The sequence below is a fragment of the Muscardinus avellanarius genome (genome assembly GCF_963383645.1).
Source record: "Muscardinus avellanarius genome assembly, chromosome: 10".
Classification (NCBI taxonomy): Eukaryota; Metazoa; Chordata; class Mammalia; order Rodentia; family Gliridae; genus Muscardinus; species Muscardinus avellanarius.
In genome coordinates, this window is record NC_137796.1 from 82939873 (window position 1) to 82967082 (window position 27210).

At 50.9% G+C, this 27210-nt stretch overlaps 1 protein-coding gene across 1 annotated transcript; it reads left to right on the forward strand.

Annotated features, from left to right (window-relative positions):
- Positions 1–5060: 5060 nt before the first annotated feature.
- RCC1L (RCC1 like) lies at positions 5061–26914 on the forward strand (the record flags this gene model as incomplete). The annotated part of the gene is made up of 11 exons (XM_080703244.1): positions 5061–5375; positions 8528–8657; positions 11129–11257; positions 12159–12225; positions 12991–13042; positions 15022–15106; positions 16007–16188; positions 18531–18618; positions 19741–19914; positions 22731–22816; positions 26837–26914. 11 exons carry the CDS (start codon positions 5061–5063, stop codon positions 26912–26914), a joined length of 1386 nt encoding a protein of 461 aa, XP_080559370.1.
- Positions 26915–27210: the final 296 nt, after the last annotated feature.

The following is a 27210-nucleotide window of genomic DNA, read 5'->3' on the forward strand; positions in this document are numbered from 1 at the left end:
CAAGAAAAGACTTGAAAACTGGAAGGAAGCCTAACTCTCCTCCTGCTTCCAGCTTACCAAACCTGGCCCAGTGCCATGCCCACACCAATGAGAGGAATACACGACAACTCCCGTAATCCTACTCTTTCCCCAGCCCCATAAAAAGCCCCAAGGAAGCAGGCTCTTTTCCAGTCAGTTCCCCCACCCAAGTTTTATCCCTGAATGAAGTCTGTTCCTTGTTGTCTAGCCATGTCCCTTTGTCCCTACAATCCCTAACAAAAATTACTTAGCCGGGTGTGGTGGCACACATCTCTAATTCCAGTACTTGGGAGGCTGAGACAGGGATAACAGGTTTGAGGACAGCCTCAGCAACATAGTGAGACTCTCAGTAACCCAGCGAGACCCTGTCGCAGAAACAAAAAATAAAATCAGGCTGGGGATATAGGTCAGAGGAAGAATGCCCCCTGGGTTCAATCCCAAGTACATAAAAACCCACATGCTCTCGAGTTAGCCCACGTTCTCCCTTGAACGAATATCTATTTTCTTTCTCTCTTTCTTTCTGTACTGGGGATGGAACCCAGAGGCATTTTACCCCCCAAGTTATACCCCCAGTCCTATTCTTTCTTTCTTTCTGTCTGTCTTTCTGTCTTTTGTGGTACTGGGGACGGAACCCAGGGGCATTCTACCTCTGAACTACACCCCCAGCCCTATTTTTTCTTTTTTTAAACAGGGTCTCACTGACTTGCAGAGGGCCTCACTAAGTAGCTGAGGCTGTCAGTGAACCACAATCCTCATGTCTCAGCCTCCGGAATGCTGGGATTACAGGCATGCGCCACCACGCCCCGGCTTATTCTTCTATTTTGAAACAGGGTCTCACTGAGTTGCAAAGGGCCTCACTAAGTAGTCGCTGAGGTTGTGTGAGAACCAGGATCTTCTGTTTCAGCCTCCCAAATGCTGGGATTCAAGCATGCGCCACCATACTCAGCTCTGATTTATTTCTTTGGAAACAGTCTCACTAGATGCTGAGAGCCTTGCTAAATTGCCAAGGCGGGTTGTGAACTCGAGATTCTCCTGTCTCAGCCTCTCAAGTACTGAGATTACAAGTGTGCATCACCATGCCTGGCTGAAACCAGACTTTTGAGCGATTCTCTTCTTTGCCTGAACAGGGTATAGAGTGAAGCTTTTACTCAGAGTTGGCATGGAGGTTTGATCCCAAACTCTTGTGTGAAACACGTTTCACAGCATGGATGGAGGTTCATTCCCAGTCAGCAAAACCAAACAGAACAAAACAAACAACAAATGGTCTTGGGAGTAGATTAAACTGGATGGGCTCCAGGTACCAAGCAATAGACACATTGTGAGAGAAAAGGAAGAAAGAGGGGAAACAGGAGTTTCGCCTCAGCGTTTGGGGACCCCAGTGTGGAGCACAGACTGCAAGAGATCGCAGAGGCCGTAAGATCCAACTCCTTCATTTTATTAAAAGAAATTCATTCCATGTTGTTTCTGATAAGTAAAATAAAAAATTAATACGAGTAAAATAAAAATAATGTGCATACGGCAGAGTGTGAAAAACACGAGAGGTCCGGTACACGTGGCATGTAAAGTTTTAATGGCACGGCTCTCCCGAGGATCAGGGCGAGGCACCGTGGGGTCCGCGCGCCTGTCCGAAGCTTGAGGACGCGGGCTCTCCTTTTCAAGGTATGCATCTCGCGAGATGAGGGTTTACTCGCGAGAACGCCCAATTCTCGCGGGGGTTTCAGCCCCTCCCTTGCCCTGCAGAGGTCATGTGACAAAAAGTCACATGAGTGCAGGACCCAACTTATCATCCCGGCCTTTTGATGGTAGGGATAACGGATGACGATTGGACCCTCTAGCTTCTTCCTGCTGTCAAGGGGCGTCGTCAGGGGCCCCAGGCCGGGAGGAGTCGGGAGTCCAGTCCCCCAGAAGGGGGTGCATAGCTGCAGTGCGAATTGGAGGTTACCCTGGACAGCTTAGTGATGTGCGCTTGAGGAGGCTTGAACAGGCAAGGGCCTTTTCCAAGGGCACTGTTCCAGTGGCCCTCCTGGCCACACGCCGAGCAGTCTGATTGGTAGGCGTGGCTTTACCCCACTTCAGGCAGGTTCCTGGAGGTAGTTGTTGTTGCAGTCCTCCACACCTAGGTGGCGCTCCAGAGGGCTGAGCCGCCACCGCCAGCTGAAGGGCAGCTACCAGGGATCTGCTTTTTGGCAAAGTCGGAGTGTACGCTCCATTTCCGCCTGTTTCTCTCTGGAATTAAAACTTAGATGCCATGTTAAGGTTCTGTCAGCTGCGACAGACCTATACTCACAAAGAGCGCGTCCCGGGGCTGGTGTCCGGCAAGAATGGCAACGCAGACTCCCCATGGGCAGAGGGTGTCGCCCCAGCCCCGGCCCAGCGTTTCCCACAGCACCTAGGGCGCGCCCACGCGGGCCGCCCAGCAAAATTGCAGTCTGGCGCGGGCCAAGATGGCGACTGTGACATCACCAGGCAGCGACTATGCGCCATCACAAAATGGCAGCTGGCGGGAAAATAAATGGCAGCTGATAGGGGAGAGCATTTGGAGGGATACCAGACTGCTTATAAAAGTTCCTAACTATTCCTGGGCCACCACAACCCATTTCCCAACTTGTATCAAGGCAGACAGGCTCTCAGGGCATCTGCTAGTATAAAGGTTCGACTTCCCATAATTGGTCATGGGCGGAAACGAAGAACAGGAAATGGGCGTCCCCGATTTCCCTGCTCAATCGTTCGGAAACGGAGGTTAAGAGATAGGGAAGAACGTCTTCATTCCTTCTCAAAACCGGAGGATGACCTGGTCATCCGCAGGGTGGTCCCAGTGGACCAGGGGACAATGGGTCACCAAGCGCTTGGATTTTGGGGTCCCAGTGGACCGGAAGACCCAAGTCCGGAACCCGCTAACCAAGAGAAGGAAGCAGTTTACCGGAGTGAAGTGTTGCCAGCCAGTGCTGGCTGCGACAGAAGCGCTGAGAAGCTGCTGGGGGTGCGGTGGAGCTGGGGCACGCAGATGCTGGTGGCTGGTGTGGATGGCACTGATGGCTGGCGCAGGCGGGATCAAACGGTGGCACGCAGGCGGCATGGCTTGTCCAGTTTGCGGCGTGGAGACAAAATGGCTTCCAGGCATGCGGCAGTCGCTGAGGCTGGGCCCCGAGAAGCACCGCCAGTGAGCCTGGCTTGGGCGGGCGGAACGGAGCAGCAGCAGCGAGTAAAGCTATGCCTGGCGCGGGTGACTGTGGCGGACACTGAAGCCAGCTGTGCGCCGCCCAATGAGCCTGGCTCGGGGCAGGCGGGGCAAATCGGCCAGAGGTCCCGGTGGTGACTGGAGCGCCGAGCTGGAACAGCAGTTTTAGGAGGTCCAAGCAGCAGGCAGAGGTCCTGGCCCGTGCAGGAGGTCGGCAAGCAGAGCAGGTGCCAGCATCACCCAAGGAGCCTGGCTCCGGGAGGGTGGAACTGGCAGCCTGGCGGCCGGCGGAGCCTACACACCCCGGCGGTGGTGGCTGCGGCCGCGGTGGCAGTGGAAGATGGCCGTCGGCGCTCCAGAAGAGAGCACGTGGGCAGGAAAAGATGGCCACTGGCTCTCAGCAGAGCGCAGGGCCGGAATGATGGCCGCAGACTCTCAGCAGAGTGCGGGTTCAGAAAGATGGCCACCGGCTCTCAGCAGAGCGCGGGGCCGGAAAGATGGCCACCGGCTCTCAGCAGAGCGCGGGGCCGAAAAGATGGCCACCGGCTCTCAGCAGAGCTCGGAGCCGGAAAGATGGCCACTGGCTCTCAGCAGAGCGCAGGGCCGGAATGATGGCCGCAGACTCTCAGCAGAGTGCGGGATCAGAAAGATGGCCACCGGCTCTCTGCAGAGCACCAAATGATAAGTAAAATAAAAAATTAATACGAGTAAAATAAAAATAATGTGCATACGGCGGAGTGTGAAAAACACGAGAGAGGTCCGGTACACGTGGCATGTAAAGTTTTAATGGCACGGCTCTCCCGGGGATCAGGGCGAGGCACCGTGGGGTCCTCGCGCCTGTCCGAAGCTTGAGGACGCGGGCTCTCCTTTTCAAGGCATGCATCTCGCGAGATGAGGGTTTACTCGCGAGAACGCCCAATTCTCGCGGGGGTTTCAGCCCCTCCCTTGCCCTGCAGAGGTCATGTGACAAAAAGTCACATGAGTGCAGGACCAACTTATCAGTTTCCTTTTTCATCCTTTTTAGAGGTGAGATCAAGGCTGGTGAGAAACGAGGAGGGGTAGTAACAAGCACCAGAGAGGAAGGATGGGAGGCTGAACAGCCTTGGCAACAGGGAGGCCCTCAGCGACTTAGTAAGAAATAGGAGTCGGGCTGGTGGCGCATGCTTGTCGACTTAGTAAGAAATAGGAGTCGGGCTGGTGGCGCACGCTTGTAATCCCAGCATGTGGGAGGCTGAGACAGCAGGATCGCCGTTTGCGGACAGCCTCAGGTACTTAGTGAGGCCCTTTGCAACTCAGTGAGACAGTTTCAAAATATAGAATAAAAAACAGGGCTGGGGTGTAGCTCGGGGGTAAAATGTCCTGGGTTCCATCCCCAAACCCGCAAAGAATAAATAAATAAATAAATAAATGGGCTGGGGTGTAGCTCGGGGGTAGAATGTCCTGGGTTCCATCCCCAAACCCGCAAAGAATAAATAAATAAATAAATAAATAAATAAATAAATAAATAAATAAATGGGCTGGGGTGTAGCTCTGCTAGCATGCCCCTAGGTGCAATCCCCAGTATTAACATTGCCACCACCACCGCTACTACTACTACTACTACTACTACCAAAACTATTACTACTACTATCATACTAATACTACTACTACTGCTATTACTACTACCACCACCACTACAAAAAAAAAAAAAAAAAGTTTGCCGATGGACTAGCATCCGGGCCACCGCCTCGCGACCCTCAGGCTGCCCTCAGCACCTTTGCCTTCAGCCAGTAGTAGACATGGCCGCGAGCTCTTCCGCCAGGACGTGAGGTCAAGGGTCACGCAAGATGGCGGCGCCCAGGGGCGGCTGAGGCGTGCGGCGGGCATGGCGCTGGCGGCGCTGGCTCGGCGCGGGCGGCGGCCGCGGGGCCCGGGGCCGGGGCGCTGGCACTGGACGCCGGCCGGGCCGTCGCGCAGCCGGCGGGAGGCGGCGGAGGCCGAGGCGGACGCGCCGGTGTTCCAGTACGCGGGCGAGCGCGCGGCCCGCGCCGACCGCGTCTTCGTGTGGGGCTTCAGCTTCTCGGGGGCGCTGGGCGTGCCCACCTTCGTGCTGCCCGGCTCCAGGCCCGCGCCCCGCGGCGGCCCCCGGCCGCCCCGCAGGATCCAGCCGCTGCCCTACCGCCTGGAGCTGGAGCAGAAGGTGCGGCGCCCCCCTCGCCCCGGGGGGAGGGAAAGGCCGGGGCGGCGGCTGGCTTTGGGGGGACGCACACGGCGCCCGCCCACCTCACTTGCTCGGCACCTGGTGGGTCGGGGTCGGCACCTCCGGGTGCCCGGGAGGCCAGCGAGGCTCCGAGAGGTTACGGCCGGGGGTCCCCCGCCGCCAGGCGTGTGTACAGTGGGGTCTGCACTCGAGCTGATCTGATCCCGTAAGTTCTGACGTTCGGGAAGGAAAATTCAAAGGGTCCGGGAAACTGGGGCGGCCCGAGTGCTGGACGCCGCGGTACGCCGCGCGTTTACGGAACCGGAGAGGGAGGATGGGAGGCTGAGCTCGGACTGGAAGGTCGCCGCAGGCCCACAGCCGGCCGGGGCCCTGGGCTTGGAAGCCAGCTCTCGGGAGAGCAGCGGGGATGCGCAGGGTAGTTCTTGCTTGAGTGTGCTTGTGGAAGTCTTGGGCCATGAAAACAGAGCACACTGGTCCAGTTGGCCTTCTGGCTTTCTTTTTGTTGCGGGACTGGGGATGGAACCCAGAGACATCCCAAGATATACTCCCAGCCCTATTATTTTTATTCTTTATTTTGAAACAGGGTCTCACTGAGTTCCAAAAAGACCCACTAAGTAGCTGAGGGATTACCAGTATGCATCACCGTGCCTGGCTTACCTTCTGACTTTTTTGCCTAGGGGAGATCAAGAAAAATGGAAGTTATATAGTTATAGATGGATCAAAAGTTGTGTTGAATTTTTTGTTTGTTTAATACTAGGGATTGAAGTAAGGAGCACTCTACAGTTGAGCTACGTTGTCAGCCCTTTATAAGACAGGGTCTCCCCAAGTTGCCCAGGCTGGCCTCAAATTTGTGATCCCCACGCCTCAGTTTCCTGAATAGTTGGGATTATAGATGTGAGCCAGCTTGCCTGGCTGAGTTGACTGGTTGATATTTTTATTTATTTATTTTTGTGGTACTGGGGATGGAACCCAGGGGCTTTCGACCTCCGGGCTACACCCCCAGACCTATTGTGTATTTTGTTTGGAAACAAGGTCTTACTAAGTTGCTGAGAGCCTAAGTAGCTGAGGCTGCCTTCAAACCTGCACGATCAATCCTCCTGTCTCAGCCTCCCAAGATCTGGGATTACAAGTGTGCACCACCCTACACAGCTTGGTTGATACTGATGCAGACTTTTTAATGCATTCTGAGCCGGGTGAGGTAGCTCATGTCTATAATCCCACTACTTGGGAGACTGAGAGAGGTGCTACCATGCCTGGCTGCTTCTTTCTTTCTTTCTTTCTTTCTTTCTTTCTTTCTTTCTTTCTTTCTTTCTTTCTTTCTGTACTGAGGTTGAACCCAGAGGCATTTAACCCCTGATATATACTCCAGCCCTTTTTTTTTTTTTTTTTACATTATTTACTTATTTATCTTTCTGGAGATTGAACCCAGGAGTGTTCTACCTCTGAGCTACACCCCCAGCCCTTTTTGTATTGAAACAGGGTCTAGCTAAGTTGTTGAGGCAAATCTAGCATACTTCTGTCTCAGCCTCCCATGTAGCTGGGACTACAGGCATACCCTGCTTTACTTTTTATTTTGAAACAAGATCTCCCTAAATTCTTGAGGCTGGCCTCCAGCCTGTGATCCTCCTGTCTCAGCCTCCTATATACTGGGATTGCAGGTGTGTGCCACCAAACCTGGCTTATGCCCAGCTTCTTTTTTGTTTTGTTTTGGTTTTTTGGTTTTCTGGTGGAACTGGGGATGGAACCCTTCTACTGGGCTACACTCCCAGACCTATTTTATATTTTTATTTGGAAACAGGGTCTCTTAAGCTGGCGCGGCTGGCTTTGAACCTGCGTGATCCTCCTGTCTCCACCTCCCAAGCGCAGGGATTACAAGCGTGTGCCACCACGCCCAGCAATGCCCAGCTTCTTAATAGTGTCTTTTTTTTTTTTTTTTTTTTTGTGGTACCGGGGGCATTCTAAATAGAGCTATACCCCTATCTCTATTTATCATTCTTTTTTTTTGTGTGTGTGTGTGGTACTGGGGGTAGAACCCAGGGGCTTTTCTACCTCTGGGCTATACTCCCAGACCTATTTTATACGTTATTTGGAAACAGTTCTCACTAAGTTGCTGAGAGCCTCACTAAGTAGCTGAGGCTGGCTTCGAACCTGTGCGATCTTCCTGTCTCAGTCTCCTAAGCGTGGGGATTACAGGGGTGCACCACCAGGCCTGGCTCTTGTTATTTTGAAACAGGATCTCACTAAGTTGGAGAGGTGCTCACTAAGTTGCTGAGATTGGCCAGGGGTCTATATACCCCCTTTCTCAGCCTCCCAAGTACTGGGATTACAAGTGTGCATTACCACACATAGCTTCCTTTTTATTTTTCAAACAGGTTCTTGCTGAGTTGCCAAGGATCTTACTGAGTTGCTGAGGCTATCTTTGAATCTGTGATCCTCCAGTCTTAACCTCCCAAGTACTGGGATCACAGATGTGTGCCATCACATCTGGCTATTACTACTACTATTGACAGTAATGGTAAGTGCATTGTGAAGCAGGGTGTGGTGAGACCGGAGGATCGAGGTTCGCAGACAGCTTCAGGTAATTAATGAGGCCCTTTGCAACTCAGTGAGACCCTGTTTCAAAATAAAGAATAAAAAATCTGGGCTAGGGATGTACCTTGGAGGTAGAATGCCCCTGGGTTCCATCCCTGACACACACACACACACACACACACACACACACACACACACACACACACACACAGGAGTTCCATGACTCTTACATTAAGTTACATGCTCTTTACTGTAGGGCTTTAGATATATTAACTTATTTAACCTTTGTAGTAACCTAATGAGACAGAAGCTATTGCTAATTGTGTTTTACAGAGAGAAACATCTAGAGAAATAAAGTAATTTGTCTCAGGCCACACAGTTGGTAAGGGGTGGGATCAAGAATCAGAATAAGGCAACTTTTTAGCTGTTGTGTGTTGATGGATCATACCTACTAAGTGCGTAATAAATGCACAATAAATTCTGGTGGCTATATTAGTTGGTAGATGCTAGTTGCTACATGATTTGGTAAATAGCTTGTCATTGATTGCTGAAACAACTGGACAGGACGCCAGTTAACACTTATTGGGACTCTTTTTCAGATTTCCTCTGCTGCCTGTGGCTATGGATTCACACTACTGTCCTCTAAAACTACGGATGTTACGAAAGTTTGGGGTATGGGCCTCAACAAAGATTCTCAACTTGGATTTCACAGGAGCCGGAAAGATAAAAGTGAGCGTCCTCACGGCGGCCTCTCTTCTACAGTTGTGCTCATCAAACCAGAGGCAAAAATCGATGGAGCCTTGAAGGGATGTTGTCTGTGACCATCTGGACCAGATTATTTTGCAGCCTTTTTGGTAGCAACATTGAAACCTTCAGGCAAAAGAGCTAGCACCCGGTGTTTACTGAGAATAGATCTTCCCATTTGACCTAGAGTACTCTACAGTGCCTGGAATATGGTCTGGGGAAAATGCAATGAAATCCTTAAAATGAGCTGGGTGTGGTGGTGCCTGTTTGTAGTCCCAGTACTTGGGAAACTGAGATAGGAGGATCACAGGTTCACTGCCAGCCTCAGCTACTTAGTGAGGCCCTCTGCCACTTAGTGAGACCCTGATTCAAAATAAAGAAGAAAACATAGGGCCAGGAGTATAGCTTGGAGGTAGAATGCCCCTGGGTTCAATCCCCGGTACTGCCAAAAAAAAAAAAAAAAAAAGGTATATTTTCAGTTAAAATGGTTGTGTAAGCTAGGAGTGGTGGCATACACTTGTAATCCCAGCATTTGGGAGGCTGAGACAAGAGGATCCGGGATGGTGGTACCCCAGTACCACCAAAAAAAAAATAAAAAATAAAAAATAAAATAAAAAGAATAAAAAATTAGGCTGGGGGTGTAGGTCAGAGATAGAATGTTCCTGTGTTCTATCCCCAGTACTGCAAAACAAAACAAAACTGCATACACTAACAACGTTTTTCCATTTCTGACTTTTTAAAATTTTGCCTAGAGTTGTATCTCATTTTTATTTTTTTATTTTTTGGTGGTACTGGGGTTCCTGGAAGCCCTTCTACCTCTGGGCTACACTCCCAGACCTATTTCATATTTTTTTTTAATTTGGAAACAGGGTCTCTTTTTTTTTTAAGTTTCTTTTTTCTTTTTTTGTGATACTGGGGGTGGAACCCAGAGGCTTTCTACCTCTGGGCTATACTCTCAGACCTTTTTTATATTTTATTTGGAAACAGGGTCTCACTCAGTTGCTGAAAGCTTCACTAAGTAGCTGAGGCTGGCTTTGAACCCGTGCGATCCTCCTGTCTCAGCCTCCCAAGCACAGGGATTACAAGCGTGTGCCACCACGCCTGGCCAAAACAGGGTCTCTTAAACCAGAGAGGCTGGCCGAACCTGCACGATCCTCCTGTCTCCGCCTCCCAAGTGTGGGGATTACAAGCTATATCTCATAAGTACCTTTGGCCTTCTTTAAGGCCTTCTTTAAGACATTTCTTTAAGAAGGCTAAGTATAGCTGGGTGTGGTGACTGTGCCTGTAATCCCAGCACTTGGGAGGCTGAGATACGGGAGGATCACAAATTTAGAAGCCTCAGCAGTTTAGTGAGTCTCTCAGCAACCTAGTGAAACCCTGTTTCCAAATAAGAAGGGCTGGGGAATGTAGCCTGGAGGTAGAATGCCCCTGGGTTCAATCCCCAGTATAAAGAGAAAGAGAGAGGGAGAGGGAGAGACAGAGACAGAGACACGCTTGCTTTACTGTTCCTGACTCAGCCCGTGGTGGAGGCAGCGGAGGCAGTGGGCTGGGAGTCAGGCTTCTCATCCTTGCTCAACTCTAATGTGCATGCCTTGAGAAGGCCTTTCTATTTCTGAACCTCTTTCTTCCTGTGTACAAAGTGGGGCTTGGATAGTCTAATTTTTACTCTTAGAAGTGCTGTGACTTGCCGGCGCACGCTTGTAATCCTCACATTTGGGAGGCTGAGACAGGAGGGCCGCACAGGTTCGAAGCCAGCCTCAGCTACTTAGTGAGACCCTGTTTCCAAATAAAGTATAAAATAGGTTTGGGAAAGCCGGGCGTGGTGGCCCAGGCTTGTAATCCCAGCATTTGGGAGGCTGAGACGTAGGATCGTGGTTCACGGACAGCCTCAGCTACTTAGTGAGGCCCTCTGCTGCAACTCAGTGAGACCCTGTTTCAAAATAAAGCATAAAGCCAGGTGTGGTGGCACACGCTTATAATCCATATGCTTGGGAGGCGGAGACAGGAGGATTGCGCTGGTTCGAAGCCAGCCTTGCTGGCGTAAGAGACCCTGTTTCCAGTTAAAAATATAAAATGGGTCTGGGAGTGTAGCCTGGAGGTAGAAGGGTTTCCAGGAACCCCAGTACCACGAAAGAAAGAAGGAAAGAAAGAAAGAAAGAAAGAAAGAAAGAAAGAAAGAAAGAGAGAGAGAAAGAGAGGGAGGATGGATGGATGGGGCAGGGGGTGTAAGGGGGTGTAGCTCGGAGGTCAAATGCCTCTGGGTTCTATCTCCAGACCTGCAAAAAAAAAAAAAAAAATCTGGGAGTATAGCCAGGAGGTAGAAAAGCCCCCTGGGTTAACACTACCACCACACACACACACACAAAAGTGGGGGTTGGATAATATAATTTTTACTCTTCAAAGTGCTGTGACTCTGAATCATTTTTGTGTGCTGTGACCTTGATGCTTTTGTTCAGCCAGGGGCTATGAGTATGTTTTGGAGCCCTCGCCCATCCCGCTGCCTCTGGACAGACCTCAGGAGACACGGGTGCTGGGGGTGTCCTGCGGCAGAGCGCACTCTCTCATCCTGACGGACAGCGAAGGAGGTGCGTGGACTTGGGAGATGAGAAGCGGGGCCCGTCTGCCGTGAGCCACAGCCTTGCCACTGGGCTCAACTCACTTGTTTAGTTGAGCCACATCTCGGCGTTTCCCAGCAGATCAGTGGGATTGCTTGAAAGAGCTGTATTGGACAGAACTGTCTAACTTGCATTCTGTGTGTTCTGCGGTTCTTGGAGAATCCCAGGTGGTTATAACTTCAGCAGCACACGCAAGGCAGCCTTATCAAGACCTCCTGCTGCCTTTGCTGAGAAGCCACCAAGCGGGGCTGTGTGCTGTGGAAAGCAGTCTGTTTGCTGGCACTTCTCCCTGGTGCTGAGGACCCTCGGAGGTTTTCCAGGGAAACACCAGTGTGGCGGTGTTTTTTAATTTCATTTTCTGGCTGAGTGTACATGATGGGAAAAGGCAAAGATGGTGTTCAGAGGGGATTTTGTGTCGAGGGCAGCCTAGTGACAGGTACCGGGAGTGGAGTACTTGCTTCCTAGTGTGGGATTCCAGAGGCAGGCCCAGGGCCACCACAGGCCTGTGGGTGTGCCAGCAGGGGCGGGGAATTTGGAGAAGGGAGCCAGTGGCAGTTATCGTGAGCGTAGGGCAGGACCGCATTTGAGACCCCTCATCGTCCTGATGGTGTAGGGTCCCACGGGTCTGCAGAACTGATTTGGTTGTGCCGGGCGTGGTGGCGCACGCATGTAATCCCCGCACTTGGGAGGCGGAGACAGGAGGATCGCGCAGGTTCGAAGCCAGCCGCGCTGGCGTAAGAGACCCTGTTTCAAAAATATAAAATAGGTCTGGGAGTGTAGCCCAGAGGAAGAAGGGCTTCCAGGAACCCCGGTACCACAAAAAAAAAAAAAAAAAAAAAAAAAAAGAACTGATTTGGTTGATGTTCTTTAGTCTTCAGCATGGGAAACAATTCTTACGGGCAGTGTGGACGGAAGGTAGTCGAGAATGAAATTTACAGGTAAGTTCCTAAAGCTGCCACCCTCCCTCCTAGAGTGTGTGACACGCTAGCTTTCTTGAGTGATAGCCGTGCCGTAGACCACAGAGTGAAAGGTGAGGTTCCTCGCGCTTTTGAGGGTGCTGTGGGAACTCAGCAGAGGCCTTGGGAGTGTGTTGTTTTGGGGTGAGTCCCAGACATTAACATGGTGGTAGGGGGCGCAGATCAACACTGGTGGTGGTATGTAGAGCTTCTTTGAATTTTTGTTAACTTTTTACTTCACCAAGTTGATTAGGTTAAAAAATCCCCTTCATTTCAGACTCTTCATTTCTGAGCCAGGTGTGGTGGCCCATGCCTAAAAATCCCTCATTACTCATCAAGTAATGAGACTCTTATCAACCTAGTGAGACCATTTCTAAATAAGAAATAAAATCAGGCTGGGGGTGCAGCTTCAAGGTGGAATTCTTCTGGGTTTAATCCCTAGTATCGCATACACACACACACACAAACATTTTCTCTAACTGCTCGTGGTGGCCGCTTACCTATAATCCCTGTACTTAGGAGGCTGAGACAGGAAGATCACAGGTTTGAGGACAGCCTCAGCAAATACTGAGATTCTCATCAATCTAGTGAAGCCCTTGTTTAAAAAAAAACAAGGCATAGTTGACCTTGAAGGGTTGCTCACAGGGTTGGGATGGGCCCCCAGTTAGGGGTGACAGGTGGGGTCTGGACTGCAGAGCACCTAATGACCCCATCTCTTGCTTCTCTCCACTTTGTTCCTGACTATAGTGAAAGTCACAAAATCCATAAGATGCAGGACTTCGATGGACAGGTGGTCCAGGTGAGAGACATGGGCCAAGAACCATTCCTCCTGTCCCTGGGATGCTTTTGAAAGGTTGGAAGCTGGATGGGCTGATGGCACATTTGTTAGGGGAATTTTCTGAGTTAATATATTATTTTCATAAAGATTACTGGCCTGCCAGTAATTATAGGCCAGGATGTATATTAGATCCTAGGGATACACCTTTAATAAGATTCAAGGAGGGCGGAAGAATGCGCTATGGGAGGGCAGATTAGAGCCCAGCAGAGTCTCCTGTAGTTGGTGCTGTGGTCCCAGGCTGGCCGCCCTTGGCACCATCGCAGTCCCATCTGGGCAGTGCCTGGCACACACTAGGTTCTTGTCATCAATACCTAAACACACCTAAACACACGTCCGTGTTCACAGGAAGCGCTGCGGGAGCACCAAGAGGGCGTTGTTAAGGTCGGGAGGGGAGGAAGGGCCTCACTAAAAGGAGGAGGAGGTGGCCGAGGCATAGGTATTCACCTGTTGGGCCAGGACTGTGGCGGGAAACGTTTCCTGGCAGGAGGGGATGGAGCAGCCTGGAGGCTCTTGTGAACTTTGCGTGGCCGGGGCTGTGTCCTCCGGGGCGCCAGGGATGGTCGTGTGAAGTGGTGGGCAGGAACGCTGAATGAACAGCGCAGGGTCTCATGCATGGTGCTGAGGAGTGTAGACTTGTTAGGCTTTATCTCTGGCATTTGAACTGTTGAGAGTTTTAAGGCGGGGTGAGGATGTAGCTCGGCGGTAAGCATGTGCTTAGCGTGCCCTGGGCCCTGGGTTCAGTCTCCAGCATCCCCCTAGAAAAGCTCTCAGGGTGAGTGGCAGCCAAATCACCATCATTTAGAAAGGTGACTTTGGGCCAGGCGTGGTGGAGCACACTTGTAATCCCAGCATTCGGGAGGCTGAGACCCGAGGATCGCGGTTCGCGGACAGCCTTAGCTACTTAGTGAGGCCCTCTGCAACTTAGGGAGACCCTGTTTCAAATTAAGAATAAAAAATAGGACAGGGGGTATAGCTCGGAGGTCAAATGCCCCTGGGTTCCATCCCCAAATCCGCAAAAAAAAAAAAAAAAAAAAAAGGTAGGAAAATAAGTCTAGAACTCACTGTCCCTATTGAGACTAGAGATAACAGGGTAGAAGTGGCAGGTGAGCCTTAGGGTGGAGGCGGTCTCAGAGAACTTTTAGAGTGAGGAGATAGGACAAAAGATAGACCTCAGAAAAAGACCCCGTAGGGAAGGGGGTGAAGTAAGGGAGGAGCCTGAGCTCATGGCCAAGGCCAGAAGCTGTTGGAGGGTTGAGGAGAGCTAGGTGTAGTGCAGGGGAGCAGGGTGGATGGAAGGCTCTTGGACTTGCTGCTTAGGATGCCTGCCCTTAACACGTGGTTTTGGCTGGGTGTGGGGGCCACACTTGTAATCCCAGCACTTGGAAGGCTGGGACAGAGGATTGCGGGTTTGTTTTTTTTTTTTTTTTTTTTTTTTGGTGGTACTGGGGTTCCTGGAAGCCCTTCTTCCTCCGGGCTACACTCCCAGACCTATTTTATATTTTTTGAAACAGGGTCTCTTACGCCAGCACGGCTGGCTTCGAACCTGCGCGATCCTCCTGTCTCCGCCTCCCAAGCGCGGGGAATACAAGCATGCGCCACCACGCCCGGCTAGGATTGCGGGTTTGAAGCCAGCCTCTACAACTTAGTAAGACTCTCTCCATTTAGTGAGACCCTGATTCCAAGTAAGAAATAAAATAAATTTAGGGGTGTAGCCTGGAGATAGAAGCCCCCCCCCCACACACACACACAGCAGTTTTGGTGGAGAGGAACTCAGAGCTGGCTGCGGTGGATTCAGAAAGAACGAGATGTAGAGGCACCTCGAGGCGGCCCTGGGGATCTGTCCCTCCTGCCTCAGGTGCTGCTGCTCTGGCTCGGTTGACTGGGACATGGGGGTCCTTAAGTATTTCTTTTCACCAACCTCAACTCTGTTTGTCCGCCAGGTTGCCTGTGGTCAGGACCATAGTCTGTTCCTCACTGATAAAGGGGAAGTCTATTCTTGTGGCTGGGGTGCCGATGGGCAGACAGGTAATGTACTTGTGACCATTGGGTACAGTGCAGCTCTCTGCCTGTGTGATAGGAAACCTGAGCTGTACGATGTTCACGGTCCAGAACCCCCCGACCTCATCACTTCTGGGTAGTGCTGTCCTGCATCCCTTCCCGGCCTCTTGTGCTTCTATAGGAAGGAAGCCAGGAAGCCACTCCTGCTGACATGGCCTGTACTGACGGCAGCGCCTGGGGTCTGCAGGGGCACCGCTTGCCTCTTTCTTATGTGCTCAGTAATCTGTGGTTGTGAACTTTTTTTTTTTTTTTTTTTGGTGGTGCTAAGAATTGAGCCCAGAGGCATTCTAAGCCACATCCACTACCCTGATTTATCTTTTATTGTGAAATAGGGTCTCACTAAGTTGCCGAGGGCCTCACTAAGTGACTGTCCTCAAACCTGTGATCCTTCAGCCTCCCAAGTACTGGGATTACAGGTGTGTACCACCACACCCAGCTATTTCATCTTACAAAGTTTTCTTTTTCCTTTAATTTTTGGTGGTACTAGGGATTGGGCCCAGGGGCACTTGACCTCTGAGCTACATCTCAACCCTTTTGTAAAACTTTTATTTTGAGACAGGGTCTCACTTGCAATCTTCCTGCCTCAGCTTCCCGAGAGTGGGTATTACAGGCCTCCTGTCAGATTCAGTGCTCATCTTGCAAAATTTCTAACTTGATTTAAACCTAAACTTCCAAGAGTGTTAAAAGCATACCAGTTATGGTATCCTTCCTCCTGTGAAAACGCTCAGTGCTTGCAGAGAGGGACAGGTTGGGATGTCTGAGTCCACGTGTGTCAAGTGTTTTAAGACCGTGCTTGGTACAGTGTACGTCTGTGTAAGTTTAGGAGAAGGGTGAAGAATGAAAAGTAAGTATTTTCTACCATGCCAGGTCTGGGTCACTACAACATCACCAGCAAACCCACCAAGCTGGGCGGAGACCTCATGGGAGTAAAGGTGGTCCAGGTCGCCACCTACGGTGACTGCTGTCTGGCCGTGTCGGCCGATGGAGGCCTCTTTGGGTGGGGAAATTCTGAGTACCTGCAGCTGGCGTCTGTCACTGAGTCCACACAGGTAGGCGGTCACCTGCGGCGCGGTGATGGGAGGTTTGGAAATAACAAGTGCTGAGGGATTCTTCACTAAGTTGGGGTGCACTGTGCCTTTCAGGGCTTTTGAGAAACTGCCTGATCCCGGCTGTGTCCTTAGAGCCAGAAAGAAGTGGAGGTTTGGAATCCTGTGATCCGTGTTTAGATGAGCCAGCCCTAGTTTAGGTCAGCGGTTTAGGTGTGTCTCTTTACCCCATCTCTCTATGGATTTGAAGCAGCTTACATAAGTCCCTATGATGTCCAAGTAGGCTTTTCTTTGTGTGTGTGGTACTGGGTACTGGGGATTAAACCCGGGGCGTTCTGTCCTCCTATCTCAGCTTCCCAAGTGCTGGGATTATAGGTGTGTGCCATCATGCCTGGCTTAACTAACGTCTTTCTACTCGCTGTGCGTGTTTAACAGTTCCCAGCAATGGGCAGTTTTAAAAAATAGGGGATTAAAAAGCCGGGCATAGTGGTACACGCTTGTAATCCCACCACTTGGGAGGCTGAGACAAGAGGATTGCAGGTTTTTGGCCAGGCGCAGCTGCTTAGTGAGCCCCTTTGCAACGTAATGAGACCTTGTTTTATTATTTATTTATTTATTTATTTATTTGTTTATTTATTTGGTAGTATTAGGGTTCTTGGAAGCCCTTCTACCTCCGGACTATACTCCCAGACCTATTTTATACTTTTTTTTTTTTAAACAGGGTCTCTTAAACCAGTGCTTCGAACCTGCGCGATCCTCCTGTCCCTTGTAATCTCTGCGGGGATTACAAGCGTGCGCCACCACGCCCGGCGAGACCTTGTTTTAAAGTAAAGAATCCTACAGTAAAGAACCTGCAATCCTCCTGTTTCAGCCTCCCAAGTACTGGAATTCCAAGCATGTACCACCATGCCTGGCTAGCCCTTTTTATTTATTTATTTATTTTTGGAACAGGGTCTCACTAATTTTCTGAGGCTGCACTTTAACCTGTGATCCTCCTGTCTCAGCCTCCCAAGGACTGGGATGACAGGCATGCATCACCATGCCTGTCTTCTAGACTATTTTGAAATAAGTCCTAGACGTAATTTATTTCTTTCCTTCTTTTTCTTCTTCTTTTTTTTCTTCCCTGTGGTACTAGGGATTGAACTTGGGCATTCTACCCCCAGCCCTATTTTATTTTTATTTTAAACAGGGTCACGCTAAGTTGCTGAGTGTCTCAGTATTTGCTGAGGCTGTTCTTGAACCTGGAATCCTCCTATCTCAGCCTCCTAAGTACTGGGATTACAAGTAGATACTACTATGCCTGGCTTAGACATCATATTTCATTCATTAAAGTTTCAGTCTTTCTTTCTTTCTTTTTTTTTTTTTTTTTGGTGGTACTGGGGTTCCTGGAAACCCTTCTACTTCCCGGCTACACTCCCAGTCCTATTTTTATACTTTTTTATTTGGAAACAGGGTCTCTTAAGCCAGCATGGCTGGCTTCGAACCTGCATGATCCTCCTGTCTCCGCCTCCCAAGTATGGGGATTACAAGCATGCGCCACCATGCCCGGCTCAGTCTGTCTTTTTCTAAAACATGGACTGTTTAAAAAACATACTGTTTCTAAAATTTTCTTAGATCAAATTTTTGACAAGATACAGAAGATTTTTCAATATTGTCTGTATTTAAATTTTCTCTCTGTTCTCCCTTTAGAAGAGTTTAAACCTGTGGCTTCAATGGCCATCTGTGTACTAGTACTCCAGTTTGCATCACGAGTCCTGATGGCTCTTAGGAGTCCTGGTAATCTCTGAGTGTCCCTTGACCTTCCCATTTGTCTTGTCTCTAGGTGATGCAGGTTCCCTCTTTCAAAAGGAGCTCTGTCCCTCCTGATGTGGTCCCTCTCTGTGGTTACTCATGTTCATGCATGTTCTACTCCATCAATCGTGTCTCTGTGCTGCTTGCTGGCCTCTATCTGTGCTTAGGATCAGGACCAAACCCCACATGGCCTACAACCCCTCTTCCCTCAGATCTCCGGAAGAGTGAGGCCGTCCCTGACGGCTCCCCCAGGTCAGGCCGGGCTCCCGGGAGTACTCTCAGAGAGCCCTGGGCTTTGTCCACTGCATGTGGCACAACACAGTGGGATGACACTTGATGTCCGTTTTGGTTGACATCTGCCATTCTGCTAGACCATCCTCTGAGGATGGGGACTGGGCCCTTTTGTACTTTGTCCCTCCCCCTAGCTTTGAAGCCCAGCACAGGTGAGGCCTCAGAGAGCACCTCAGAGGGAACGAGCAGGCCGGGACCTGGGACCAGCCTGCTTCCCGGGTCCCACTTGTTTGCTAACTGTGCTGACCCTCTCTCTGGCTCAGGTGAACGTCCCCCGGTACCTGCCCTTCTCAGGAGTGGGGAAGGTGAAGCAGGCGGCGTGTGGCGGCACGGGCTGTGCCGTGTTAAATGGTGAGACCCTCACGCAGGCATCCATTGAAGGCTCGGGCTGCAGACCTCAGCTTGAGAAGGGGACATGGCTGTGGGAAGTGCTGATTGGACTGAGTTCAGTGATCACAGGCTGAGTGTGAACTCCGGACAGGAAAATAGCAGCCCTGCTGTCTGTAGTCTGTGGCAGCAGAGCGTAGTCATTCTGAGGCCCACCTCTAGAGGGGACCACTTAATTCCTCTCTTTCTGAGCCAGAGACTCTGGTTCTGCCTTCTCTAGGCAAGAAATTAAAGGCAGATAAAGTTCAGATATCAAGGCTCATGCCCTACAAATGAGTATTAAGCTTATTTTTTTAGGGGGGGGTCAGGTGTTGGAGATGGAATCCTGGGCCTCCCTTATGCCAAGTATATGCTCTACCTCTGAGCTGTACCCCCACCCAGCCCTGGGACTCTGGTAGAGTGCTTGTCTACAGTGTGCAACTTTATTCCTAGCACTGTAGGAAAAAAACCTTATAATCAAAAAATTATTTCTTAGCCGGGCGTGGTGGTGCACGCTTGTAATCCCCACACTTGGGAGGCTGAGACAGGAGGATGATGCAGGTCTGAAGCCAGCCTCAGCTACTTAGTGAGACCTTGTTTCCAAACAAAATACAAAATAGGTCTGGGAGTATAGCCCGAGGTAGAAAGCCTCTGGGTTCCACCCCTAGTACCACCACCACCACCACCACCAACAACAAAAATTCTTAAAGTTTTAAGAATCTGGCCAGAAATTGTTTGTCTCTGACATGGTCTTCTGACCAGTGTAAAACTCAGGACTTTTAGTAGGGGGAAATTATCCATTTCTCTTGTGTCTACATGGTTGTTTGGGTGACTTAGGGCTGCTCGTCATCTCCCAACCTAGGTTACCCTTAAGATGTGGGAGATTTGTACGCTGAGATTCGCCAGCTGGCTAGACAGGCTCCACAGGCAAGAATTTAGGCAGGGGAGAAAGGAGAATCATTCTAAATCTCTGTCGGCATGTTCTTGCCAAATGAGGAAAAACAGATCTATGCGGATATAATGAAAGTAGGTGGTGTAATTTGAATTTCTGGCGGGGAAGTCTGAGTTTGGTTGGATTTACTGACCCTTGTTTTTGCTGTAATGTAGGAGAAGGACATGTTTTTGTCTGGGGCTATGGAATTCTTGGAAAAGGACCAAACCTTGTGGAAACTGCTGTTCCAGAAATGATTCCACCCACACTCTTTGGCTTGACAGAGTTCAACCCAGAAGTCCAGGTCTCCCTCGTTCGATGTGGACTCAGCCACTTTGCTGCACTTACCAGTAAGTGACCCAGCCAGGCTGCCAGAGCAAGGCTGGCCATTCACTCTTTCAGGCTCCACCCCAAACTGTGGGCAGCTCTCAGCCCCTGTCCATCCAGCAGAGTGGCGCCTTTGTGTGGCTAAAGAGAGCAGCCAATCCAGAAGTTGTTTAGCTTGTGGTTGTTTAATGTGTATCCTTTTTTCATCCTGGAATTTTGTTTTTGATTCCTTTGGTTTGTGGCTAGGCTAATGTTTGAGTGCATTTTCTCAAGGGGGCATGAGTTGGTAGCAAGAGAAGGGCACGGCAGGGTGCTGGAGGAAACCAGTAGAGGTTTGGCGACTCTCCGGGTGGGTGATTAGGAAATGAGCATGTGGGGCTTGATCCCACTCCTGGCCAAGCCAACACCCTGACCTGAGCCAGGAACATGGGATGGCAAGGGGCAGGATGGTAAGACCATCTAGTCGTGTTCTGAAGGTGAAGCTGCTGCTTTCTCCAGAGCTCTGGGGAGAGGATGATCAAAGGCATAGCTGAACTGGAGGTTTTCTCGAAGACTTGCCAAATTACAAAGCCATAAAACACGGAGTTGCTTTGTAGGCTTCTAGAATGCGTGCTCTCCTTGGTCCGTCTCATATTCCACCACAGTTACACTTGGTTCAAGTTGCTGTTCTTTAGTTTACTTGAACAGTAAAGTGGTGCTCAATTTCACTTTTGTGATTCTCAAGTAAATTAGCTGGTTCTTTGCAATTAAAAAGTCAGTTCTGAAGATGGGTGTGGTGGTGCATTTCTGTAATCCCAATGCGTGGGAGGTAGAGACAGGAGGCTCACAGGTTTGCGGACAGCCTTAGCAACTCAGTGAGACTCCTAGCAATTTGGAAAAACCTGGCTCAAAATAATAAAATAGGGCTGTCGATGTAGCTTAGAGGTGAAATGCAACTGGGTTCAATCCACAGCACCAGCAAAATTGAAAAAAGCCTATTTTGCCAGGTGGTTAGGTGCACGCACACCTATTATCATAGCAGCTTGGGAGGCTATGGCAGGAGGATTGCAAGTTCAAGGCTAGCCTGGGCAGCTGACTCAATAAAAAAATACAAGGGACTGAAGTTGTAACTCAGTGGTAGAGCACCTGAGTTAAATTTCTAGTTTTAAAGAAGCTTCTTTCTATTATATGGTAACTTTTTTTTCTGTGGTACTGGTGATGGAACCCAGGGATTCTACCTCTGAGCTATACCCCCAGCCCTATTTTTAATTCTTTATTTTTGAAACAGGGTCTCACTAAGTTGCAAAAGGCCTCACTAAGTAGCTGAGGCTGTCCGTGAATCTGGATCCTCCTGTCTCAGCCTCCCAAATGCTGGGATTACAAGCGTATGCCCCACGCCCAGCTTGTCATGTGGTAACTTTTAAAAACATCTGGGCTGGGATAGTCAGTTCAGATCTTTGTTTTCTTGGACCTCATACTAACATGAGGGCTGTGCTAGATGACTGCTTCTGGTTCTCACTATCCTTCAGCTATTGTCTGAATACCTGATGTGGGGTCTTCAGCGTGGAGGCTGTAGCCTGGCTGCTTGGTGCTGGGCTGGGGTTTCACTGTCTCTGTGTGTTGAAGCAGTCAGTGGTTATTGTGATGATAAAGGTGAAGACTGCCTGCTGCTGCCCGGCAGAGCAGCTGCTTATGTTTGCATATGAGCCATGGCTTGGGAATTTTGTAAATGTTTATTTATTTTTTGGGGGGCCTTGTGCATGTTAAAAGCACATTCTTCAACTGAGGTATATCCTCATCTATTTTATCTATTCTATTTTATTACTATTTTTTTTGTGGTACTGGGGGTGGAACCCAGAGGCTTTCTACCTCGGGCTATACTCCCAGACCTATTTTTTTTAAATTTTATTTGGAAACAGGGTCTCACTAAGTTGCTGAGAGCCTCACTCAGTAGCTGAGGCTGGCTTTGAACCTGTGCGATCCTCCTGTCTCAGCCTCCCAAGCACTGGGATTACAAGCGTGCGCCACCACGCCTGGCCTTATTTTATTACTTTTTTCTTTTCTTTTTTTCTTTTTTTTTTTTTTTTGCAGTACTGGGGATGGAATCCACAGGGGCATTCTACCTCTAAGCTACACCCCCAGCCCTATTTTTTAATTCTTTATTTTGTTTGTTTTTGTTTTTGGTGGTACTGGGGGTGGAACCTCTGGGCTATACTCCCAGACCTACTTTATACTTTATTGGGAAGCAGGGTCTCATTAAGTTGCTGAGAGCCTCACTAAGTAGCTGAGGCTGGCTTCCAACATGTGTGATCCTCCTGTCTCAGCCTCCCAAGTGCGGGGGATTATAAGCATGTTCCACCATGCCTGACTCTAGCTTTGTTATTTTTTATTTTTTTTTTAGCAAAGAGGTTTATTTAGCCTACAGTTTTGGAGGCTTGAATATGTTTTGAAGGTTTAAAGGTGCTGGCATAGGCTCAGTTCTGGCAATGACTTCTTGCTGGCAGAGTCCATAGATGACCTGTGGCATCACATGGCAAGAGACAGGTGCACAAGCTGGGTGTGGTACTACACACCTGTAATCCCAGTACTTGGGAGGCTGGAGCAGGAGGATCATAGATTCAAGGCCATCCTCAGCAACTTAGACTCTGTTCCAAACTAAAAAATAAAATAAGGCTGGAGTTCAATCCCCAGCACCACACGTACACACACAAAAAGAAAAAGCAAGCTAGCATTAATGCTTGGTGATGGTGGGAGTTGCAGCTGTTTGCACTGGTTCTGGAAAGCCTGTCTTTGTGACCTTTCTCTGGGAGACTTGTTCTTCGCATAGCTGAACCAAGCTGCTGTTTTCCCTTCTTTGCAGACAAAGGCGAACTGTTTGTGTGGGGCAAGAACATCCGAGGGTGCCTGGGGATCGGCCACCTGGAAGACCAGTATTTCCCATGGAGGGTAAGGCCGGGCCGGGTGGGCTGGAGGACACGCCCAGAGAGCAGGCTCCTCCGATGCAGCGCAGGTGCCCAGTGTGTGCTGGGCCAGGACGGGGCCCAGGGCCTTCCCCCTCTAGGGTTCGGACCGCCCTTCTGCCACAGCACACTCTGCCCCGGTCTCAGGTGAGATCTGCACCTGCGTGGGGGCGAGGGGCAGGAGCGAGGCCGGCGCCTGGCCCTCAGGCCCTGGCTCCTTGCCCTTCACTCTGGGGGCCTCTCATGCCTGGGGACTGTGGAGTGTGAGGTTGGAGGGAAGGGCCTGCCCGGCGTTCTGGTCCTGTAAGAAGCCCTGCCAGAGGCTGGCCTCAGGGATGCGGAGCTGGGAAATAAGGTCCAAGAGTGAGTGCCAGGGAGGACACGGCGAGGCTGGGGAGGAGGCACTTGAAGCGCGCTGGGGGCCCTTGACGGAGGCCCAGGAGGCACAGTGCTTTACCATGAGCTGGAAGGAAAGCCGGCTGTTACCATCCAGATTCCCCACCATGCCTACCAAAGAGAAAGAAGAAAGGCTTTTCCTACGGGTAGGATGTCCTTAGGAAAAAAGGCCTTTTCCAAATTAAAAGAGAAAAAGTTTCTTTCTTAAATTACAGTTTATTTTATTGTTCTGTGCTAAGTCAGTTCTTTAAGTTATTCTAAAAAGTTATTTATTCTTTTTGAGTACAGACTATCTGTTCATGGTACAAAATTATAAAAAATAAGTCTCCTACTACCCGTCTCTCATTTCGAGGTAGCCATAGGTACTGGTTTCTTCTGTCCCCTTCTGGGGACAGTCTGCAGAGGGACTCTGTGTGCCACACCCCTTAAAGGGTCCACCACCTCCCAGTAGTGTCAAGCTGGGGACCAAGCCTTTAACACAGGGGTCTTTGGGAGACTTTGTAACAGGATGGTGGGGGTCTGACGCCCATGGGTCTGCCCTGCTCTGTGCTAGCTGCGGGCCGTGAAGTGAGGCCCTGGCAGGGCAGGGCTGCAGCCCACACTGAAGTGCTGTCCCGGCACCTGTATGGCCTTGGGTTTCATCTCCACTACTGCATGATACAAAACCCCCAACACTGGTATTTTCTAATTAACGTTCAGTGGGGGGATATATTACATCATTTAAAAATTATTCCAGAAAATTAGAACCGAGGAAACCTTTATTTGTAATGCATACAGTGCAACCTAGTTATTCTTTTTTTTCTTCTTTCTTTTTTGGTACTGGAGATTACACCCAGGGGTGTTCTACGTGGCCCTTTTTATTTGTGTATGTGTGTGATGCTGGAGATTGAACCCAGGGCACTGTGTCTCTGAGCTATACCTCTAGCCTTCCTTTACTTTTTATTTTGAAGCAGGGGCTCACTAAGTTGCAAAGGGCCTTGCTAAGTTGCTAAGTGAGGCTGTCTGTGAATCTGCGGCACTCCTGTCTCAGCTGACTTCTGGCCTTTGTCTCGTCCTGCCCCTAAGTGGGTCTGACGGCACAGGAGAGAATTGTGTTTTGAAAGCTGGGCACCCTCTGGGGCTGCTGAGAAAGGAGGAGCCGGGTTCTCAGTCCACGGTCACTCTGGAGGAAGTCCCAGGGCAGCCCCGTGGGGCGTGGCGGGCCAGGCAGACCGCTCACGGCTGCAGCTCTGTGCTTTGCAGTGTCCTCTGCCTTCACTGGGCGGGTGTTCATTTTAGGAATTCGTCACTTGTGGAGAGATTTTCCTAAACTGGTTCTGCTCCACCTTTTTTTTTTTTTGGTACTGGGGATTGAACTCAGGGGCATTCTGCCTTTGTGCCACACCCCCAGCCCTTTCTAGTTTTAGTTTTGAAACAGGATCTATGTTACTGAGTGTCCTTAAACCTGCGATCTTTCTGTCTCAGCCTCCCAAGTACTGAGGTGACACCCACTACCATGCCCGCCCTGTTCTAACTTTGAGAATCACTCAGGCTAAGTGGGGCTCTGGTTTTGGGACTGTTTCCCTTACAGCAGGGTTGTGTGTGTAAATTGATTTAAAAGTAGAAGCTCCTTTAATGCTTGACTAGGACAAAAAGACTGAGTGTAGTCTTGTCTTAGACTCAGTACCAAGACGTGTGAGACTAGGGCAGACTCTTGCTGGGGAAGCTGGAGCTTTGGCAGCCGCTGCTGCTCCCCAGAGGAGCTTCGGAGGCCAGGCTGCAGCACAGACCGTCATCCCGACATGAGCGCCAAGGCCGAGGGGCTTCCTGTGCTGGGGACAGGACGTGGATGCCTAGCGCAGCAGGCGGCTACAGACAAGTGTGTCTGCAGCACTCTCCCAGGAAGGTAAACAAGCGGAGCTCTAATGGCTAGGGTTGCCGAGCGCCTGGGCCTGGTCGCCACAGGGCCGGCGTGTTTACCTCTTCGCCCGGGGCCCGCGTCTGCAGCTACGAGCCCTGCGGTCACCTGGGACCCCAGTTCTTGTTTGTTTAGTGATTCTGTAATAGACTCTGCCCAGGCCATTTGTTTGGGGAGGGAGGGAGGCCAGCGCACCTTGGTTACAGCCTCCATCTGCCTCATGGTCGGGAAGCCCCATGACTTGCCCCGCAGCCAGGTGGAGCACCAGGTCAGCACATACCGCCTCTGTGCTTTAGGCCCAGCCATCTGGATTAGCTTCCCCTCTTAAGCTCAGTAAGCCATCCCAGCGGCCATAGATCCCCTCTTCAGCTGTCACACTGCCTGGCCAAGTGCTGCCACCAGGGAGGGGCGGGCGAATTGGGATCGGGTCTATGGGCAGGTGTCCGTGCAAGTCCTGCCAGGTGGATGTGGTCTTCACAGTTGTCACCTAGGAGGGAGTGAGACTGGCATCTCCTCTGCATCAAGTACCTCTGGAGGAGCCGGGCGTGGGGGCACACACTTGTAATCCCTGCACTTGGGAGGCTGAGACAGGAGGACCACACAGGTTCGAAGCCAGCCTCAGCTACTGAGTGAGGCTCTCAGCAACTTAGGGAGACCCTGTTTACAAATAAAGTATAAAATAGGTCTGAGAGTATATAGCCCAAAGGCAGAAAGCCTCTGGGTTCCACACCCCCAGTACCACAAAAGAAAAGAAAAGGAAAAAAAAAAGAACCTCTGGAGGAGCCGGGTGTGGTGGTGCACGCTTGTAATCTCAGTACTTGGGAGGCTGGAACAGGAGGATCACAGGTTCATTGCCAGCCTCAGCAACTTAGTGAGACCCTGTTTCAAATTAAAATAGGGCTAGGGCGTAGCTCAGAGGTAGAATGCCCTGGATGCAGTCCCCAGTATCACACACACCCCTCTGGAAGGACAGGAGGATCCAGTAAGGGTACTTTCAGTACATAGTATAGTGGGGCCGAGGATTACAGGGTGGTCGTAAAGGGAATTTAATGCCCTCTTCACTTGTCACTGAATGTGCTTTTAGAGTGTGGCCATATGAACGCCTTGTCCCTAATAACTGATGAATGAGGAGGAGAGACGGCGTCCCCTGGGGAGTGGGCTGGCGGGGAACGGGGTCCCTTCCCAGGGAGGGCTCTCAGCAGCAGCATCAGCTGCCCTGGGGCCGGGCCAACTCCCTCTGCCCTGAGGGCTGAGTCCCTCCCAGGGTGGTGTGCTTGGGACTGCCGGGAGGCCCTGGTGTCCTCTGAAACACAGCAGATGCCAGGTGGGTGCCATGTGTGACAGCTGTGTCTGCAGTGGGGTCGATGAGTGAAGTGGCCAGCAGTGTTTGGTTCCCACCCTGGACCTCCCAGTAGGAGTGAGGGTTCCTTAAGCTGCCCCATGAGGGCAGAGGGCAGTGGCCTCTGGGCTACACAGCTCAGTCTTGCAGCTCCCGGGGTGGATATGAGCAGCAGTGGCTGCCACTGGTGGGCAGGGCGTCGGTGGCCTTTCCACAGAGCACCTCACTGTCCCCGTGGACCTGCTGGGCAGGCGTGAGCATCTTTGGCCCCTCAGAGGCCGAGTGATGTGGAGACGGTGAGGCTGAGGTGGGCTGACTTCACAGCGGCCTCGCGGGAGCCCTCCCCTCACCGCGCGCGGGGCCTTGTCTTTCAGGTGACGATGCCTGGTCAGCCCGTGGATGTGGCCTGTGGTGTGGATCACATGGTGACCCTGGCCAAGTCATTCATCTGAATCGCCCCCTGACCACTCGCGGCAGGCCTCGGCCTCAGGCCGGGGCAGCTCAGCAGAAGCAATGCATGGTGACTGGCTGGGCTCCTGAACGGTGGGGTAGAAGTCAGGGCCCTCAGCGGAGGGTGGCATGCACTCGTGCTATCAAAGCCCCGGGCGGATACTGACTGGGTTTCTTGGGACAAGGCTCCACCTCCTGCTGAGGACTGACCTGCTGGGCCCAGTGCAGGCAGCTGCGCTTCGTAGGCCAGGCTCCGAGGAGGCCCAGGCCGCCGGGCCCTGAGGGCAACGGCTGCCCA